The sequence below is a fragment of the Phyllopteryx taeniolatus genome, chromosome 5 (assembly GCF_024500385.1).
Source record: "Phyllopteryx taeniolatus isolate TA_2022b chromosome 5, UOR_Ptae_1.2, whole genome shotgun sequence".
NCBI classification, from domain to species: domain Eukaryota; kingdom Metazoa; phylum Chordata; class Actinopteri; order Syngnathiformes; family Syngnathidae; genus Phyllopteryx; species Phyllopteryx taeniolatus.
The window spans coordinates 19865362-19888149 of record NC_084506.1 but is presented as its reverse complement, the minus strand read 5'-3'; the positions used below and the strand labels follow the sequence as shown (position 1 = coordinate 19888149).

The 22788-nt window shown below is 40.7% G+C and overlaps 1 protein-coding gene across 1 annotated transcript; it reads right to left on the bottom strand.

The window, feature by feature from the left end:
• Positions 1-79: 79 nt before the first annotated feature.
• ppm1h (protein phosphatase, Mg2+/Mn2+ dependent, 1H) lies at positions 80-22788 on the bottom strand. Its single transcript, XM_061773540.1, is given in 11 exon segments — positions 80-1190; positions 3372-3523; positions 3736-3843; positions 6051-6114; positions 7475-7593; positions 7760-7844; positions 8747-8859; positions 11720-11830; positions 11832-12083; positions 14611-14779; positions 22391-22788. Coding segments are annotated over 11 exon segments (1551 nt in total). The 5' UTR covers positions 22621-22788; the 3' UTR covers positions 80-1042.

Here is a 22788-nt window from a genome sequence, read left to right as displayed (position 1 = left end):
GCCATCTTAATCTGACAAAAACCATACAGGTAAGTTTCCCAGTTTCCCCCCCCCCCCCCCCCATGTATCATTAGCTAAATTATTTTTTAAATCCGGTACCAATATTAGCAAATGGGAAAATCATGGGCTAAGTGCCTAAACTATGTTTGCCTTAAATAAACGTTCATATTTGCAGTCAATAAAACATCAGTTGTAAAGGACAATAGTTTTAATTCTGGGGTTCTCAAAAAACGCTACCACTTGAAATATAACATTTTAAGATGTACAAAATTCAGTTACAGAAAGACATGGTCAACTATTATTTACATGACATAAAAAATTATAACTAGAAAATGAAAGTGATGGAAAACTATCATAAAAGTTATTCATAGTCCCTTCTAAAAACAATTGAAAAATAAATTTTACCTTTGAAAAGGGAATGTGTGCTTGAAATTAGTAATAACTGACTCTTGCCATGCCACCTCCCCCATTACACATATACTTCAAACATATTACAATTACAGATGGCAAGCATTTCACATGCATTTGGCAAATCCAAAATGAATGTTTGCAAAGCAAGATAGGGCTGGCATAAACCATAAATTATGGCATCAATGTGGTCTGACTTTACTACCTAGGGGAAAAAATATATATATATATATATTGCCTGTACAGTCAAAAGCATTTCACCGGTGACACTGGAAACAATTATTTCTATTTATGTGGAAATTTGTTTTAAAATACGAATAAATCAATTTGAGCATCAACGTTCCACTGTGGGGTTTCCCTCCCCCAATAAGACCCCAAAAAAAACCAAACTGTTGGCTAGCTTCCACTGTACAAGTATTTTCTATCAAACTAGCAGACACTAACTTATCTATATGAGAGTCCATGTATGTTTTCACCAATAAAGTTCAGAATGGCTTCCAAGAATTATTAAAACACCTGGCAAAAAGTGTGATGCAAATCCTCTAATGATGAAGTAGATCACTCCTGAAGATGGTTCCACTACAGATGTAAAACAAGTCAGGGTCACGTCATAGTGGTGTGATGCGGTTTGTGTTCAATAGAGTGCGTCGCAGTGCGTGAGGGGGATGATATAGACGGAAATGTCATCTCCGGACCCCAGCCTGTCCCCGGAGATCCTCCAGCCTCCGTCCTTGAGCACGCCGCGAGCCCTCATGACCAGGTCCTGAGCAGCCATGGTGTACCTGGCGTGATCCAAACACAAACACAGTGAACACACAGCCACACTTGCTGCCCTTTAAAATAAATCGTAATGGGCAGCATGCTTACATTTACTTAAGCAACTTTTTGGATGAAGTGATATTGGTGGGCAATATCTGAATTTTACATTCATACTCTGAAAAAAAATTATATATCACAAGTTACTCACCGACAGAGGTGGGCAGAGTAGCCAAATATTGTACTCAAGTACTGTTACGTTCAAATAATATGACTCGCGTAAAAGCAAAACGTACTCCCCCAAATAATTACTTGAGTAAGGAAGTACTGAGTGAAAAAAACTACAAGTACTGAATAACTAGTGAGTAACTTCTGATTTATTTTTTAAATTAGACTATGAACGTCAAAACAAAATATGAATGTGCAAATTCAGATATTGCTGAACAATATCACTTAATCTAAAACAAATAAATTTTATAAAATAAAATCTTTGTAAAATAATAAATTAAGGCAAATTCAGCTCCAAGAAATGGTCTTGTACTATATCGTTTCCACTTGTTAAACAGCACAATACTGTATGCCCACCAGGCAGATTATAAAAACAGGAACAAGGCTGCAGTGGATATAAAAGGTCTACACAGCTCTGTTCAAATGCCAGAGTTTTGACTAAGATAAATCATTTTTAGACTTTTTTTTCCCACCATTAATGTAACCTGCAATTTGTACAACTCAACTGATTTATTTTTGTATCTTTTTGAGAGGGGAGATGAAAATACTTAAATTAATTTGAATGTGATTGACTTGGACTTGACGTTTAACTTGCTGCCTTCTTGGCCAGGTCACCATTGCAAAATAGATGTTATGTTTTAACTGGTCTTTTACCTGGTTAAATAAAGTCAAAATAAAATAAGTAAAAATCTGGTTGCACAAGGATGTACTCTCTTATAATGGCATGTGGCTGTGTTCAGAAGTAACATCACAATCAAACATGTTCGACGGGAGTCCACACACACCTCCCACCAACTAAATTTTGAAGTGGAAAAAGTTCAGGGTGTACCCCGCCTCCCGCCCGGAGATAGCTGGGATGGGCTCCAGCAGCCCGCGACCCGAGTGAGGATAAGCGGTAAAGAAAATGGATGGATGGAAAAACAACATGCATAGGGCCTTAAAGAAACATTACTTGTTTCTTGACAAGTACAATTTATCCAAAATGTTACTTGAGTAAATGTAACAAAATAAATGTAGCGCGTTACTACCAACCTCTGCTCACAAGTTTACTCACTACTTGAGTATTTTTTATTTATTTTATTTATTTTTTTTACTGAATACTCAAGTATTTATTTGGAGGACTACTTTTTACTTTTACTTGATCATATTATTCTAGGCCGGCACGGTGAACGACTGGTTAGAGCGTCTGCCTCACAGTTCTGAGGATCGGGGTTCAATCCCCGGCCCCGCCTGTGTGGAGTTTGCATGTTCTCCCCGTGCATGCGTTGGTTTTCTCCAGGCACTCCGGGTTCCTCCCACATCCCAAAAACATGCATGGTAGGTTAATTGAAGTTTCTAAATTGCCCCTAGGTGTGAATGTGAGTGCGGATGGTTGTTTGTTTATATGTGCCCTGCGATTGGGTGGCGACCAGTTCAGAGTGTACCCCGCCTCCCGCACGCCCACGACCCGCGTGAGGAGAAGCGGTAAAGAAAATGGATGGATATTATTCTAAAGTAACAGCACAATTTTGGGCTACTGTAACCCACCTTGCCCCAGGGATACCAGAGGTATACTGTTGTTGGAACGTGATAAATAAATAATTAGATTGTGTACATGGAAATGCTAATATGTTATCATGTGCCCCATTTCAGTTGTGCTTAGCAATTAGCTTAAAATGCTAATGGTAACCTATCAAACTAAAGAGTGGTGGAACTAGGTTTAGAAAATTAGCAATTAGCTTAACATGCTAATGCTAGCCTAAGAGGGGTGGAACTTAAGTTTCGAAAATTAGCAATTAGTTTGACATGCAGATGCTAACTGGCTAATGCTAGCCTGTCAAGCTAAAGTCTGGTGGAACTTGAGGTTTAGAAAAATAGCAATGAGCTAAACATGATATGCTAATGCTAACTTGCTAAGGCTAGCCTGTCAAACTAAAGAGTCGGGGGGAACTTAAGGTCTCGAAAAGGCAGGCTTAATTATGATGGAAGGTTCCACTGGCCTGTGCTGGTCGTCGGGGTTGCAGTTGGCCAGGAAGCAGGTGACTGCCTCCGCCACTTCCTGGTTGGAGAGCACATCCCACAGGCCGTCAGTTCCCAGGACAAGAACGTCGTCGGTGTCGTGTTCGAATTGCGCCAACGGGTAAACCTTGACCTGTTGACCAAGGGGGGAGGAAATACAGATCATTAGGTATTACAAGTTTCCCCTAAATTTAGTGCGGGGGTTTTCAAACTTTTTGGCTCCAATTTATGTGATTATATGTCACAATTATATCAGGCATTTTAAACCACAACATTTCACACAACAAAGCCTGTGAAATCCTAGATGGACCAGTGTAAATCCAGCCATGTTGATATTTGGCTTACTTCTGGGCAACAGGAGAGGAAAGGCTTGATGTAGATGTTGGAGTCGTGTACTTTGAGATTGTGGTCGCCAAGACCTCTGGTGACGCCGATGGTCGCTAGCACCCGAGCCTACAAGCAGATAGCAGATTTGGCAGACAGACAATTCTTGAAAAAAGACACTTCAAGCTATTAAACAGCTAGAAGCCTCCCCCAGTTTGTGTTTACTGTCAAACTAAATATAAAAAGGAGATAAGTACACTTTTTGTATTTAAAACAACCACACAGCTTTGGCTTTAAGTCCGTTTAGCTCACTGTTAACAAACAATGCAAAACAAACAACAAATATCTTGATTTTTGCCTTAGCGTAGGTCAGGCTTAGAGTATGTTTCGTTCTGTCCCTTCATCTGCTGAATTCCAAGGCTCATTGAATATCCAGCACGACGGCCTCATCTCACAGAACTAGTGTAATGTCGACATGTTTGTAGCCTTCTTCCGCTGCTCGGTCTTCATGTGGATACAGTAGATGAGCAGCATTTAGAAAAACACACACAAGCTCACCGTCAGCACCTTCTGCTTTTTTTGGGGGGGGGGGGACTTAGCGACCATTTCCCTGGCTACACGTGCTCACCGACTAATTTGTAAAGTGATGAATGTTTAGCTCAAAGCCCATTAAAAAATGCCTGCTGGAACGAGAGCGGGGAGGCAGGTTAATTGAATCTACTGATGTGTAACATAAGGAAGGGCAACACATACTGTAGGTACAGTAGTACTAATCCTGGATCAGTACTTGGCATGCGTCATGTGACCGTGGCCGGCATTTTAAGCACTAGTCCTACAATCATCATACAGGCTCATGTGTAAATCATTTTAGCAGCACCACTGATCTCTAAAGCTGCATTCTACATTTACAATGCGGTAAATTTGCGGGGAGAGAGCAAGCCCCTGCTGCAAATAATGAAAAAAAAAAGTCATTGACACCCCTTCTAAAAATGTTGAAAAATGTCTTAAAGTGAGCTCCGATTGAAATGACAAATACATTTAATTTGACAACTATTGACCTCTACTACTGAAATACAATTGCATGTATTTCAAATTTACTCCTATAAGTTAAAGATTTTTTCAGACCATAATTTGATACACTATCGCCACCATGTTTTAGCATGTGCAAAGCATTCTGGGAATGACGACGTAGAATGGCTGTTGTAAAATTGTTATGTTTGCTGCTCTCTGCGGTGCTAAGCTAGCCATATGCGAACATCTTATCGTCAGCGAAAAGAGTTAAAAATGCCACACTGCGCCGCTTTTGGATGCAATTTCCAATCAGGACGGAATGCAAAAAGGGAAGTAAGCATTCATAGCTTTCCCAAAGAGAAAAAGTTGAGGAAACATTGAGAGGATGCGGTCGGAAGAGTTGAGCTGCCGAAAGATCCGCGGCTGTGTTCTCGTCACTTCAGCCCAGATTCTTTCCTCACAAGGAGCCTAAATGGCCGCGTGACAAGCGAAAGCAGAGTAAAAAGACACGAAAGACAGGAGGCGCTGGCCATATTCCTTGATCATCCCACTTTAGCTGTAGCTACAAATACACCACTGAATATGACCAACTCGAGTTTCTTCACAGCGTCATCTTTATCCTCATTTCTTGTGTCTTCCACACTCCGGCTCAAACTGAAATGGCTGAACAGCGTTCATCGCTGCTGGGGGCTGCTACTGTGGCTACTGCTAAAAACTCCGGGCGTCTGGCACATCGCCATTTGACGTCACTACCCAGAATGCACTGCGACGGAAAAAAACAATGGCGGCCTATGTTGAAATTACAATTTGTAAAATTATATAAATCTGGAACTGATTATCGAAAGTTATATCTTATTTTTATGTTACTCAAGTTGAAAGCGATCATATATACCAAACATGTCATTGCAATCGGAGTTCACTTTAATAGTTTGATCCCAAAAGACGTTAATGCCATTTCAAACTCATCATCATTGGCTTTTGATTTCCAAAATGTACATGCACATGCGGCGGACGCTCTCTGTAACTGCCACCAAAAATCCAGGCTTCAGATTGGCGTGACCGCTTTAGAGTGCCTCGTTGTCGGCCGTGACTACGTACACGTCATGGAGAGAAGGCGGAAGAGTGAGGGGAAAAAAGTCCAACTGGACAGCCAACATGTGGACTGGGGCTTCAGGCGGGCGTGGCTGCTTTAAAGCGTCTCGTTGGCGTTGGTTGGCCGTGAGTGTGCGCACGTCACGGAAAGAAGGCGGAAGAGCGAGGAAGGGAAAACGCTCCAATTTGGCCCATTGGTTGGTATGTGTGTACATGGCTTAAGTCCCTCTTACCTTCTTCCCTTCGCCATAGATGAGAGGAAACTTCAGGTCGTTGTCCTCGATAGTTTTATAAGCCCTGTAAAAAGCAGACAGGACACTTAAACGGGTGTTCAGTTCAGTGGTCATTTAAAAATTGTGATAAATTTCAGCCCATTTCTGTCAGAAAAAAAAACATTGGTATACACCGACAACTGTATTCCTACTTTTTCATCCCCCTACATAGACTTGTTAAAACAGCTTCCACTCTTCTGGGAAGACTTTCTACAAGATTGTGGATTCAGGGGCAATTTAGGCATGTAGCCCAACGTTTAATTGACAAAGAGGCGTACAGTCTGAATGATATGATGCAAAACTGTTCCACGGTGCGCCCAACTGATGAATAATTGAGCATCTTCAAAGCTGCTGCAGCACGAGGAAAGCACTGCAGGGATACACTTCAGAATGTATGAACACGTGCCTAATCACACAACCCGCCTCCTTTTCTGCCTAGCAACCTGCAGTGTCACGCTATTTTGTTCCTTTTCATTGAGAGTAGCAGCAGGTTTACTACATTGGAGAAAGGCGAGGGAGTAGATAAACAGGTTTTCTGAAGTAATCAGCAATTATTCTTTATTTTAGCTTTAAAGTATCTAGGCGACACGGCACATTGAGTATTTCAGCTGCTGATTATTAGAGGGGACGAGGATGGGTTTTAACCTTAGCGCTCATTCCATCCGGAGAGACCATGTTTCCTCCACCTGAGGAGAGCGCAATACCACTGCACTCAACACTTTATTACATTCCCAGCAATACGGAACAAAGACCACAAATGCGATCAGCGCAGAAGTCAAGAGGTTGAAGAAAGTTTGCGGTGTACACGGTTTGGAAAAAGACCTCTGATGGCGTTGTTTGAGGCCCTAATTAAATCCTATCTGTTCAAAGAAAGCGAATTCAAGACATTTGACTCCACGACTATAAAAGTTTATAGCATGAAGGTTCTCAGTCATTAACTCTGAGAAATCCCCAGAGTTAGCTGTCGCAGACACTCTAATTCCAAAGACTGGGAGTTTCATGCGCCTATCAGACCACCGAGAACAGCAGAGTGAGTTGCATCCACTCTAATACGGTTAGGATACCCGTTTTTCACTTTAAGAAAACGGCAACGGTACAATGTAAGACACTACAAACACACTAGTCAAGGTGACATTGAGGTGGTTTTGTGTACTCACTGGATTAACTGACGGTTTGATTTGATATCTTTGGACGACCTTTAGAGACTTACATTAACTGGAAAAAGGTGGTTTTGATTTGAAATGTGTTATATTAGTAATGGAACTAAGGCATTGGTGGGTCAAAGGTGTTCAAGGCAAAAAGGCCAACGGGATATTTGTGCTAAAGACAGACACCCTCGTAGGTCGAGAGAAAACAGACAGTAAAGTCAAAAGTATAAAACCCACCATCCTGACATCGTGAAGTCGCGGAACAGCATCCTCTTCCCAACCTCCTTCCTCTGCACTCTCCTCGGGAACTCCAGATGCGTAAAGTCATTTCCTAATAAGTGAGGCTGCATGTAGGCCTTTGGTGAGAAAAGCAAAAAAAAAGCAAAAAAAAACAATGTCATAGTCTAATAATAACGTGGTGAGGAGAGACGAAGCGGCGCTTCAACAGGAGAGACGGAGAAGAGGTCAGTGGTGCTAATATGTGACAGCTGTGCTACATGGGAGATGAGGTGTGCTTCCTACCAGGAACTGCAGTCGCTGCCTCTCCGACTCCGGCGTGAACTCTCTTGACATTGGGATGACCTCGCCTCCCCGGACGATGACGGCTCTAAGGGGAAGAGCAGACGTGACAGCCTGTGCTCATTCTAGCCGGAACAGGGAGGCCGATTCTAGTCTGTTATCAGAATGATAACGTGCAAGTCATAAGTCTCAAGTAACCTTGAAGTTTTAAACAAAACAAAACCAAAAAATAAATAAAAAACATCAAATAACTCTCCTAAGTCGACTTCAAAAATAGATCGACGCATAATTCCTGCCTTGAAGCTCCGCTGGGACCAAAAAATGTATTTAAAAAATTCCAGAAGCACGTTTGCACCGCCGGAACCAATGTTCCACACGGACATTTATTGCAAACGGACGCAGTGTTGGGCCACCGATAAACTGCCAAAAACGACAGAGGCGCATCTGTAAGTGATTTTTAAGACGAGGTTAGATGTGTAATGTCCATATAACATGATTTATGAGTGCATAAATAAATAAATAAAAAGTTGGGGTGGCTATTATTCAATTATTCGACCAATAAACGGTTCGATAGTGACAGCCCCTAGTCCCAAGTTACTGTGGCAAAAATCAAGCAAGTCAAGTCGAGTCCTCACTAAATGTCAAATCTTGGATTAAGCAAGTCTTAAATCAAGTCATACAATCTTGCTCCTCGAGATTTGATGAATTTGATTTCTAGGAAACGTTTGTTTGCTTGCCTGACGATTCCGCTTATCAATTTCTCTTACGTCGCAAATGACTGATGACGTGACACGCAAGAAGTGTATTTTGGTTCAGAATATTTCCAACACGGCATAAAGGTAGAAGCACTCTTAAATTTGGCTAGTTTTCACACAAAGAGATGAGGCTACTTGCAACACTTGCAATGCTTTAAAAAAACATCAGTGTTAGAACATAAAATGTATTGCATATATTTATGTCTCACTATGTTGGGAGTGCATCTTGTCTCACCTGCTGTCGCCGGCGTTCCCCACGTAGAGCTTGCCGAGCATGTAGAGCACCACCAGAGCTGTGCAGCCTCCAGACGTGTTGTAGATGGCCCGCTCCTTTTCTATTTGGACATCCTTATAAAAAAACAAACATAATATTGCGAAATAGTCAAATTTAGGTCAGTGCTTTTGATCGTATTTAGGCATTACTGTGTTTAGTGTTCCCGCCCTTAGCCAACTGTCATATTTCTAGGCGGTTACATGTTAGCATTACTAACAAAACGGTAAACATTGTCAAACAACGTTGCAGTTAAGATACTCAACTGAGTAGAGCCGATACTCGCCGCTTGCTGTCGAAATACAGACAGTCGCTCTCCATCCATCTTGCCAGCTGGCGCTCAAGCTACATACAGTACCCTAGCACCCTATATACTGTAGCTATCAATCCTGCTATCAAAAGAGTAAAATAGCAGACAGGCAAATAAACACTATGATACAGTTTTTAATTATAATTATAGCACCATAATGAATCCATTCATCTCAGAGCAATAAAATAGAATCAAACCACCAGGACGGCATTGTTGTAAGTGGATGGAGCGCTGGCTATTATGGCCAGTTAATTAGCCTAGATTCATTTGGTGCTAATTAAACCAGAAAAAAAATACTCTGGCTACGTGTTCATTAATTAGAAAAATAATTAAGATGCCAAGGAATTAATCAAAAATAGCAGGAACATGCGGTTTAACACACTGGGGCTGTGAGTACACATATTTCAGAGTAAATTGAGACGAGATCATCCTTACTTCAGTATTCATACTTTTTGTGACATTTTTGTTCGGTATTGTGCTGTAAGGTTTTTCCAATGTAAAATATCTGTCTTAAAGATTGGAAAATGCTGATCTAAAGACATCCAATGTATCAAGATCCTCTCTGTACAAGAATAATAATGTGTTCTTTTCTGTTTCGGAGGAGTCAAGATGATGGATGCTGGTCTGCCTTGTGCTCTTTATGCCGGGGGAGGGTGTGTAAATGTGTCCTTCGCCCTGGATGAATTATGAATCCCGTTGCCCGGCATACATATTTATCCTGGCTGCATAAGCCACATCCCGCAGGCAAAGTCTTTAATAATGGAAACATCTGCATAAACATCCACACTTTCTTCCTCTCCATCTCTACCAGGAAAACTCTAGCCTTGGAAAATCATACACACAAACAAAGTAAATCTCACAATCTCACATAATGTAAATGTATCACATGTCTGGTGAGTGGGACAATGTTGAGGAAGGAGCCAATTCCCCCTAATCAATGTTTTTTTTATGGTTTTCATGCTGCTCAGAAGTCACTTAAATTGGAAAGAAGCTTCTTTGGCTGTAGAAGAATTAAAGGTACCGCCCAATTGAAAAAAAAAAAAAAATGGGTGGGTGTTACAACATGGACAATAAAAGCCACAAATTATTACATTCTCACATGCACGCCCCCCCCCCCCCCCCCCCCCATTTTGTAATGAAAGAAAAATAAAAAATTCAGCCTTTAACACCTGTAGCTGTCAGGCCATTATTAAAGCGGGGAGGTAATGATATATAAAGTTTGGTGAATAGCTAATTACATGCTGCCACCTCGTGATCAAGAAGAGAACGTACAAGATGCTCACGTCTTATGACTTGTTCACCACAGTAGCTACGTTTACTCCTACAGTATCGTATTTATTGCTGGATTATCATGCCGCTGCAAAAAACTAATTATGAAGTTTTAAAAAATTGTCAAAATGTGTGACCAAAGAATCCATCATAATGATACAGTACATATTTATTTTATTGATCAATTTATTGACACTGTATAAAAAAAATTTGAATTGTACCATCTTAAATATTTAAATCTCTGCGCCATTAGCTATTCATGAATCGTCTTAGTTCATTATACTAACATTTGTTCACATTTATTATAATGTACAGTATTCATTCTAGTCTTTTTTTTTTTTTTAAACCAGGATTTTGCTCTTTTCATAGAAGCATGAACATATTGAATTAATGATCCTCACAAAACACCACTTCAAAGATTGTCAGTCAACTATATATTACTATAGATATAGATTTTTTGTTTTTGTTCTGAATGTATAGGAGTGGTTCTATTCTATTGGGAAACAGGGGAGCGGGCCACCCCAAAATCCAGAAGCATCTAAAACTAGTTGCCTTACCACCTTCAACAGAAAGATGTGATGAAGCAGGTTTTCAAAAATAACAATTCAGTAAAATATATATAAAAATTAATATAATTGCTTGAGGCATGGGCTTTGGCGTGATTAATAAGAGTTGAACGGCAAAGCCTTAAGATTGCAATGCATCCTTCGATTTTTTTTCTGTAAGCGGCCCTCAGAGGAAAATGTTTGGACACTCCTGGTTTAATTTATGAATATAGGTAATTCTAAACATTGTTTTTTTTCTCCCCCAACATTTCAAATACTCACGTTTTTTGCTATTCACGATAGGGCTCGGGCCTATTGTCGATCACAGTAGCAGTGTTTCTCAAAGTGTAGTAGCTACTGGTGATACGTGGCCTCCCTCTAGTGGTACCTAAGAGAATCACTGTACAACTTTTAACTTAGTTCAATACATTTGCATTTAATCTTTAAGAAGTGTTTTTAAAGTTATATTTAGGTAACCTTTTTATGTTTCATGTGCAATAAAAGTCAGTTCAATTATTATTTGAGTACAGTTTTTTGCTTCTATATTTAAGCACGTTTATGTTTAATGTGTGCATAAAGTTACAGCAATTTACAGTAACACTCAATATAACTTTTGAAATAAAACCTTTTTTAAATTAACACCGAGGCCTCCTACACTACTGTATTTTAATGTTGTTCATGATGATGGTACTTTGAGAGCAAGGTTTTTTTTTTAGGTGGTACTTGCTGTAAACAGCTTTTAGAAGCACTACTGTACAGTATAAACTGGGACTAGCTTGAAGGAACAAACCAGACAATACGCAATAGAATTACCATGTCTTTGAACGCGTTCTCGATGGCGCCGACCACCAGGCTCTCGTGCGACACTTTCTTCTCAGCGAAGAAGCGCGTGGGATGGGCGCTCGGCGATCCAGGGGCGCCGGCTGCCCCCCTTCAGCGACACGGCCCTGGTGAGGCCGCGAGAGTTCGGTGTGAGATGCTGGTGATTCAAGCGGAGGGGCTCCTCGCCCAGGCAGGTGGGGGGCTGGAGGTCGGGTGTGCACAGGATGTCCATCACTTCCTGAAGGTGCAGCGCGATGTGGTGATGGAGGAGACGCGACGCCACTACGGCCGCCCCGCAGCCAGCGTGACCGTCGAACAGCCCCCAGTAGTGGAAGGCCAGGTCATCGGAGTTGGCCTAGTACACAAACAACACACGGCATGAAAATTTCTGGGACATGGGAGGAAGTCCAAGTAGAACCTTAGAACTGTGAAGCAGATGTGCTAACCACTCGTGCAACATACTTCCCTACACAGTACATTAGCCTGCAGAAAGTCATTCATTGGTGAAGTTACTTATGAAAAAATATAAGTGGACTGTAGACCTGTGTCCTGTAGGTGGCATCAACGTACTCTTCTCACTGCAACAAATGATCTAAATAATCGGTTATCCTGGGGTATGCTGTCAAATAAAAATTTTAAAAAACACAAACACACACACACACACACACCCAGAGTACTGTCCAAAAGTCTTCAGCCATCCTGGGATTTATTTCAAAATCTCTATCCTGGACATATATAGTGTAACTACAAGCAGAAGGGAGCAAACACCCTCCAAGGCCAAACTCAACTGTGTTCTATTTCTTCTATTTATCAGAATACATCCGCGTTCATGGAGCTTAACAAACAGATGGGTAGTGCCATTTTCAATCTGGGGGGTGGGGGGGGGGGGGGGGGGACTGCTCAATTGAGGCCAATAAACAGTGGCAATAAATTCCTATATAATCACATATATAAAGATCCTCATTAAAATTCCATAATAAAGGTTTCTCCCTTGGACCATGAACTGCCCCCACTACAAAATTGTGTGGAAAATTATTATATGTTAGTGACTTCAACTTTTTTTTTTTTTTTTTTTTTATATAAATGCAGTACAATTTGTTCAGTACAGTTCAGTTATATTTAACTTATACTGTAAGCACAACGCAGTTGCAGTTCATCATTATAATTGTTTGTTTCCAAACATTTCTTTAGGTACAATTTTTATGTGCAATAACTTTTAATTGAATCATTATTAAGTACAATTTTTCATTTTCCTATATGTGAGTGCTCCGTTAATGTTAAAACTGTGCATAATGCTACAGTGGCTTACAGAAATAAACCCTCTGCCTCGTTTTTGAAGATCACTTCAGTCTACTATGCTATAATATTTTAATGTTGGTCGATTTGGCAGCTAAATAATTTTGAGGTGGTACTAGGTGTAAAACGTATGAGAACCACGGTCGGTACTACAGGTATGTGGAGTTAGCATGTTCTCCCCATGCTTGCGAGGGTTTTCTCCGGGTACTGTGGTATTGTCCATTGGTGGGAATGTGAGTAAGAAAGTTTTCTTTGTCTATTTGTGCCCTGCGATTTACTTGACGACAAGTCCAGGGTGCACACCGCCCCTCGCCCAAAGTCAGCTGGGATTGTTTCCAGCTCACCCACGATCCTGATGAAATTGTTGTGGGAAAAATTAGTCAAAGTCATCAAACTAACAACTAAAAAGTATGTTTCGAAAAATGCTTCAAAAAAAATAAATTAAAAAAAGTCGGTGTTCTCGTGTCTGGCGTCTTCAGAAACCCAGAGAGGAACTAATACAGCAGCTTAGCACAATTTAAAAGCCGATTACATTTGTCACGACACAAATGGCAAACTGCCCTTGCTCCCAAGCTGATTTGCGCCAACTTCATAGCAACATAGCAACAATTTCAAGACATGTTGCTGAGAGCTATTTCTAATGTTTCGAGTCTTTCGTGTATAATGAGATAAGCACACAGGCTCAAAGTATGACTCAGTTTTTCACCATCAAAAAGGTTGACTAAAAATCAACAGTGTCAAGTCTATTTCATCTCTTGTACTACTTGGTAATCAGTTATCTGTTCATACTTTGCTCTTTTCTGCTGTAAAAGTGTATTCCCTGATAATCTAATCTTTAACCGGTTGATAATGTTCAGGTCGTTTCGACATTTGGTAACCCTTACTCTGAAATTTTATGGCTATTCCTAAAGAAACCCCGAATAAAGACATTCAAAATGTGTCACTTTAGTACAGGTGTTACAAAGTTTGGGTATACTGAGGCTGTTCCGAGTCAAATTTGACCCGTGTCTACTAAAATTTATTTTAGATTTACCGGCATGTGTTAATTCAAGGAAAATGGTAATGTAGGGAATCTTGAAACTGAATGCATCTAATCTAATCTACCATAAGTATGTAGATTTTTTTTCATGGGAGAAAAGTAATAGTGTTCAAGATGGAGCTTGAAACATTCTTGACCACTATCTTGGTTTTGTTCCCAGTGCATTTGCATAAGTTCCCACAGAACATGCACCTTTTGGTCTTGGAAGGGTTATGGAGGAATTTTGAAACAGTGAAAGAGTACAACTGCATAAGGATGTTCATACATACTAAACATAAGGAGTAGATGTCATACAGATGCCAGAGGGTGGTCATTTTCCTTCACCAAAAACGAGTAGTTTAACATGAAAAATACACTTTCCCTTTTCTCTGAAACATTAAAGATGAATCATTTAATGTCAGACAGGCTATTAATACATGTTGAAAATCTCCCTAGTGCATAATTAGACAATTATTATATTCTTGGCCAGGGTCAAACATACTACGTCTCCATGGATGGAAAATAAAGAGTATGTAAGGATTAAAGAAACGTGATGGGTGACGCATACCAGGCTCTCCCTGAGACCCAGACCCTCTCCGTTGGGCAGGGAGGACCTCCTCCGGGCCATGGGCCCCCAGGTGGATGTGGCAGCGCTTCCTGGCAGTTTTCTCTTGACCACCAGCACCTCACAGCAGGCCTGATCTTCATTTAAAGTGCTCTTTCCAGCATTGATCACCCTGTAAAGACAAAAGGCACATACATAAGAAGGCAGATGACACTTGAAGACATGTTGATTAAAAAAAAAAGCCTGAGGAAAGAACTAGTTCAAGCATATCATGACCACATGTAGTGATCACATGTATTCCTCTACAGAGGCCATTGATACCAGCTGACATCATTCAGACACACACATCTTATCACCATGTGACATCCGTATGACTGTTAAAAGAACCACAAAGTCACTTGTGTTCAGGAGTGTGACGACAAGTTCAGCCTCATACACATAGAAACACAATAAGCGAGTATAATGCAAACAATATATAACCCACCCGCTCCCAATATCTCAATCTGGTATTTGTTAGGCAGTTATGTTATTACTAGAGTTTTTATAAGAGTTTACGCTCTCCCGCTTCCCTCAGGACCTGGGCGAAGTTCTGCCGGAGGCGGGAGGTGAAGCACGTGTCGGAACTTCTCAAACTCGTTTCTGTAGAACATTATCAAGTTTGAAAAATGTTATTTAAGACTCAATTATTTCATTGAAGAACAAAAACATGAATGTTCACTTAAATATTAGTCATTCTCCCAACCTATCCCAACTCATTAAAAAAATAAATAACAATACACAACCCTTCCAAAAAATACCAACAAAGTCCCATTCAAATTGTTAAATGAAAAGAGTCCATCCCAGTCTAGATTCTAGAAATCATCTTCAGTCACAATATCACTGCAGTAAGTAGTGTACTACGCAGCGTAGATTCAGCAATACCATACATACATACATATACAACTGTACTTGCATAAAATGTGGTAGTTTTAGTCAGGTTTATGCGCAAAGGATATATATACAAGTTTCCTATTAAAAGCCACCCATCAGTTTAGTAAATTCCTGGTTTGTTCCCCTTAATTCTCTAGGAATGTTTCAAACTTCAAAAACTCAGGGAATTTTGCAACAGCAATTCCGCATGATGATGGCAGTCCAAAAATGGAACGTTGGGGCAATATTTTTCAACCAAACTTGGGTCAAACTCCAAATTCTAAACACTTTTGGCGTGTATCACAGGGCGTAAAGCTCAGTTTTGCAAAACAAATTTAATTGCCATTTAGTCAAGGATGTTGAACTAAAAGATACATTTGTTAATGTCATTGTATAACAAATTGCTGCCAGCGGCGTGCACGCATGTGTGACCCCGCAGTCATTTGAGCGTGCAAATTCACTAGATCAACGACAATTGAACTTTCCAGACTTTTCCATAGTAATGGGGGGGGGGGGGGTATGGGGGGGAATAGTCCTTGCCCTAAAGCTACAACAGCGTCTGAGACCCAGGCTGTCGTATTCACTTACCTCTTCAACAGTGACATGAGATACTCCAAAAACGTCACTTTCCCTTCACCACCGTGGCGCCTTTCAATGATTTTCCAATCATTTTCTGTGCGACACCAAAGTTCATGCTCTTTTACTTTTTGCACACTGCATATTTCACACACAAAAGTATCCTCCTGCAGGAAGAGGAAAAAAATACTCCTCCATTTCATTAGTTGTGGTTGACTTCTTTTTAAACAGAATTGTAAAAGAAAACTGACGTCAAATGAGCATCTGCAACCGATTTCATGACACCCTACTCACTCATCAAGTGTTTTATTGTTTGAACACATTAATATTACAGTGCTTCAGCACAGTACTTGCATTTAAAAAAGGTTTACTGCTTGTCCTTTTTTGTTGGCAGTCCTTGAATGCACCTCTGGCCCAGTAAAAATTCAAACTCAAATTATGTTTCTGCTTCTTATCCAATGCAGCTACTAATAGCCCGTGTTGTCCACTTGCTGTGATGATTTGTAATTGCTAACATTTTTGTGTGTGTAAATGCAAAAATGTGTGATGTCACGTCAGTTTGTGCTTGCCTGTTATTTAGGTTAGTATGTTAGCCAATACTATTGATGAGCCTCATGGGAAGGTGGTTTGTTTGTGTTAATTTACCTACTGAATACAGTTATTTATGTAACATGGGTTCATGATTGTGTACATGCTAGATGTATGGAGTTGATTCTTTATGAACCGCTCAGTTTTCTCGTGAGGGATCGATACACAATTACAAACCACTTTGGGGGCGGGGGAGCATCAATTATTAATGGATTTTCTCCAATACATTTAAATGTACAAATGTTAACTTCTTTTGACACTTCTGCAAGTTAAATGTTTTGAAAAATGTGTAAGGGGTATCTACAACACGGCTTTTATTACTCCCTCCCAATTAAAGTGTTTTGTTTATTACATTTCTCTGTTAAAAACAAAAGCTTATTTATGAAATTATTAGTATTTGGATTATTTCCATTTCATATAGAAAAAACATTACAATTATTGAACTCCAAACCAATCGGAGGTCAACCAGCATTTCTAAACTGACGGTGTTCAACCTTAGAGGTTTAACGTTGTTTTGCTGCTCTTTCATTGTGTTTGTTTTTTTAATAGAGTATACAAATTTAGTTATTGTGCAACGAATGCTCCTGCTGCAATATCGAATTTCTCACAGCCCAATCGAGACCTTCCAGACGCTCCGGTGATGTGCTAGCAGCAGTGCGTGCCAGCCATTGTTCCTGCAAGCACGTCTTATATGCTGCGTGATTCTATGATGTGTTTGAAGATGTATCATACGCCAGAAGACTCCCATTTAAGAGTTGAGTAAGGCCAACTGAAGCCCTCATAGCAGAATGCTGACATGCCCTTTACACATGATCATTGACCACCTGCATACCAAACAGTGTCCATGCTTGTGTGTGGATTGTCAATAAGTGTATGGATTATAATATTGATCGGACAGGAACTGAGTGAAGTCAAAGTGTGGAGCTCTTTCTCAAAATCTGCACTCACCTCAAAAAAATAAAGTGGAGCAACATAATTATTATGATCACTAAACTGGATCTTACCAATCCATTAGATGGCTTGTAAAATTCAAATGGGCGATTTTGTCACAAATGTTATAGCGGTTAGCACGTCTGTCCCACAATACTGAGGTTCCGGTTTTGAATCTCAGCTTTGGCCTTTCAGTGTGGAGTTTGAATACTCTCTCGTACTCCGAAAACATGCACGTTTAATACTTCATTTAAGACTAAATTGCCCTTGGCTGTGAATGGTTGCTTGTCTTAATGCAATTGGCTGACAACCAGTACAGGGTGTTCCCCGCCTCTCGCCCAAATACAGCTGGGATAGGCACCAGCTCACCAGCGACCCTAATGAGGCCAGAAAATGGATGGATGAATACTATGCTCATCCCTACATGAAAATAAAAACTGTGTGGTAAATTTTCAAAAGTGAAGCCTGTAAGTGGAGCATTAGGGTTGTCAGTTTCAATCGAAGATGTCGAGCAATAGTCACTGATCCTGTCAGAGTGATCGGGGTTAAGTGGACCAGATAGTGCACCCCTCACTCTAACCGTGCGTCTAACTCCTCCTCGCGAAGCGGAACCGCTCGTCCCGTCTCCGCTGGGGCCAGCCCGGGATGAACGCGGCCAACTTGCTTGCTTGTTTAAGCGGACAGGCAAAAAGCTTACTGCAGAGTGCAGCTGCAAGATGAATCCTGTGTGATCTTTCAGGGTGAATCTGCCGCCACCATAAAACCTTTATTAAAGAAGTGTAAAATTCACAAGTAGGTCTGCAGCTGGTGAATCTTTTTATAATCAATTATTCTACCAATAATGTCATCAATTAATCGGATAAAATTGGGTTTCTGTTATTAAACAATAAAATATGTATGTGAGGTGCAACTATTGCTGTGGTTCACTTGGGGTCACCATCCTCCTGTTCCACACTAATAATATCGGTGTCTTTGAGCGTGTGTGGTTTTAAAAGGTTGAGATCGGGTACAAATTTGCTTATTGCATGTTTATTTTCTTACTGTTTGTTCAGTAATGTTTTGAAAGTGCACCGGCGGCTGTATCTATACTTGACCATGCTCATAACTAGCAGTGGTAGGATATAGTAATTTAGCTATAGCTAACATCAATATCTTGTGTTGGCGATCGTAGCCATGCTGTTTTGGTGCGTTAGTACTACTTTGCTGTAGACGCATGATTGCTCTGTTATCCTTTTCAAGTGTAAAATGATCCCGAACTTTTGACGTTGCCTTTTACGCACACTTTCCATCCTGGCTCGCAGCCTTCGCATCAACTCATTTCTACACGGATTGGTTTGTGCATCTGCAGTATTATTAGTCTGTGTGGAAAAATGATCACTGCGATGCTTCAAGGCAGAGATTTTGTTTTGCTTTTTTTGTAACTGAATTAACTAGTAACTAGTCGAGTTACTCGGTTAATCGTTTCAGTCCTAAAAATAATATTAAAACAGTACAACATCTTAACTTTAACGACAAAGGGCTCCTGCAAAGGTGATCGGAGTCACAGATCTTGCGTTTTAACATTCTTAGTTGCCACACAGGTGTCAAATTACCAAAACAAAACACAAAAGCAATCCACATTACATTTGCTAACAAATGACACATCTGCTTACTTTAGTAATGGTGTATGTTCTTCTCTTCCCCCCCAACTTCATTCCTTGTTGACGCTACGTCAACAAGTATCACAAAAACGACCCAAAAAGCCAAAACGTGCAGAATTAATTCTTTGAAGTACGTTGACCTCTGGAGTGACGCCAAGCATGATGGATTTTAGAGGTTCACAATATTTTTCCCTAAAATTTGGGTGGGACTAAAAATTTAATTCATAAATATTTTAACAAATCTAAACCAATTGATGAATCGATCCTTAATTGTAGGGGTTCAGTGCAAAACAGTTAACACTCTGGACTGCATGAAGCAATGAGAGTTCATCTGCCTATCTGCCTTTAATTCTTCCAATAGTCACTCAGTTTCAGCTGCAAGTGATGTTACAGTATTTGAGCCTCTTTAATGGACTCAATGGTTCACGTCACATGAAAAACCCTCAGGTTTTCTGGCTGCCAATGAGCTTTCACAAGCGCAAAGCATGTTGGTCTGCCATCTGTTGACAAATCCCCAACATGGCTGATTTTTCACATCCCATGATCCTAAACTAAATATGATGTTGAAACCTCACAAGGAGTCTTGGAGTCTGCGTGGGTCTAAGATGCCAAGCACTCGAAAAAGAGGTTGGTAGTGGGCTAAAATGATGCTAACAGCAAACAGCACACAAGTGGGTGAAGGAAATTAATGTTCGCTTTGTTGTGGGATGAAAAATTATTCACAGAAGATTAGCCCAGAGGAAGCGCCACATCCGAACCGCAGTTATGTGAGAAGCCAAGAAGCTCCTTCAGAATTATTTTGTTAGCTCGTCATAGCGAGAACCTATTCAAGAGAACAAGTGATCGCAACAGGCAAGCACTTGCTATCTCACTCCAAACCACTATTGCCAGAAGCATCATCCGTATATTTTAAAGTCCACATGTAAATAGAGAATTGTTAGTTTGTCTTCACACTTAACGTCATTAAAAATAATTACAATGGAGTTTTAAGGAAACTGAAAACAAAAAGTATCTTACAATTGGGCACAGAATTATAAAACAGCGTTGAAAAGATACGAAGAATGAAGTTGAAATGTGAGAAAAAGGTTATAAATTCATGAAACAATGATGTACTTTGAGGAGAAAAACATGTAATGCAGTGAGAATAAAGTCCAATTTTCTTATAATCACAATTTTCCTTTAAGAATTCTAACTGCGAAAAAATGAAGATAAGACTTGGTGTCAAGGAGAATTACACAAAGACGAGCTTCTCTTTGTGAATTGATAATCTGCTGCATCGTAGAGAGTGGAAGAATTGCCTCAAGGATTCATTGACCTCTTTGTGCAGTACGAAATGACATGAAGAGTGCAGAAGATTTTTTTTTTTTTTTTTTTTAGAGAGAATCAACACGAGGAGAGCGTGTGACCAAGTAAACATTCAATGAGCAAACATTCCAAACCCGCTCCTCTGGATTTGAAGGCTGGCCTCATGGACTGAATGAGGATTACATAACTTTTGAGGTCACATTCACTGTTGGCCATATGACATAATATGGGACTAGTCCCCAGCCACAATATTAGGAACATCTACACACTGTAATGAGAGACAAAAGAAGAGATGTATTAAAAAAAAAAGAGAGATGCTCAGTTTTAATTAACACCGTATTTGCACTTCATCATTGTTGATACAACTCTTGTAATGGACCTCAGTGGTACCTACTTGAAGGATTATCTTATTTTAAGGTTGTGGAGTTTACATGAAATGAGCCTCTTTCTTTATTTGGCCCACATAAATTGCTGAAGATACCATAAAAACTGATAAATAAAAAGAATATAATAACTATATAATGCGGCGGCACGGTGAGCGACTGGTTAGAGCGTCTGCCTCACAGTTCTGAGGACCGGGGTTCAAGCCCCGGGCCCGCCTGTGTGGAGTTTGCATGTTCTCCCCGTGTCTGCGTGGGTTGTCTCCGGGCACTCCGGTTTTCTCCCACATCCCAAAAACATGCATGGTAGGTTAATTGACAACTCTAAATTGCCCGTAGGTGTGAATGTGAGTGCGTATGGTTGTTTGTTTGTATGTGCCCTGCGATTGGCTGGCAACCACTTCAGGGTGTACCCCACCTCCTGCCCGATGATAGCTGGGATAGGCTCCAGCACGCCCGCGACCCTAGTGAGGAGAAGCGGCTCAGAATATGGATGGATGGAACTATAGAATGCAATTTCTATCGCAATTGTGTGTGAATGCTTAAAAGCTGAAACTGAATGGTGTGAATTGGTCAAGAATTGTGGAAGGAGGAGGTAAATATTTAATCTCTTAAATTGAGAATTGCATTTTGAAAATATGGGAATGCAATCGATCAATATATGTGCAGAATGAGCTGTTTATAGTTGGGATGGTTTCAATCGGTCAAGAAATGCGGAAGAATTCAGTGAATAGGTAAAATGTCAGCATTAATTTGGGAATGTTGTCATGCAAAATGGGAGAATCTGGGGTCAGGGGGTGAAAAATAGCAGCCAAGATGTTCTGAATGAGCTGAAAAGTTTAAAGTTGGGATGGTTTGAATCTCTCAAGAAATCTGGAAGGAGGTAAATAAGTAAAATATCTGCATTAATTTGGGAATGGTGTCATGAAAAATTTGGGAATTTCGGGGTGGGGTGAAAAATAGTTCCCTAGATGTCCTGAATGAGCTGAAAGGTTTGATGTTGGGATGGTTTGAATCAGTCAAGAAATGGAGAACTGTAAATAAGTAAAAGTTTATTTTGTTAATATGGGAATGTTGTCATGAGAAATGTATAATAATGAATATTGAATAATATGGGGATTTGGGAAATGTGGGGAAATAAATATTTCCCAAGATGTCCTGAATGTGAGCTGAACAGTTTGAAGTTGGAATGTGAAAGATGAGAAACTTTTTGTTGAACGTTTCATTCACTTAAATGGTGTTTTTTTTTCGTGTGGAAAACGTGGAATTGTTGAGAAAACTGGGAATTTGGGAAAACAGTTACCCTGAATGTTCTGATATATTTTTTTTTTATATATATTTGGACGTTTGAGTCAGATAACTAAGAAATGTGGAAGAAGAAGTACAACGCTCTTCAGCATTCACCCGATAAAGGATGGAGGGGAAGGAGCTCGATGGAGCAAACAGGTTACTCACTCCGCATAGCCGGTGGACCACGGCAGCCGCTTGCTCTCCTTCAGGATAACGATGGGCCTCGCCGAGTGGTCCGCCGAGCACTCCACCTCGTCCGGCGACAGTCCCAGGAACTCCGGTCTGCCGTAAGGAAATTTGGGAGTCACCTCCGAAGCGCCCGAGTGGTCGCCGCCGCTGCCGGTTATCACGCCTCCCATGAAGGTGGCCACGGCCGACTTCACCCGAGTGAGCATGGCGGCTCTCGGCAGCGTGGGTCCGCCGCGGCGAGGGTCGTGTCTTATGTCGCGTGTGTGTCCGTAGGCGTTGCGGGGGGAGAGATGTCGCCACAGACACACACACTCGCCGTGGAAGCGCCTCGACGTACCCGGAAATACATCATACTGCTACGCGCGCGCATCCAC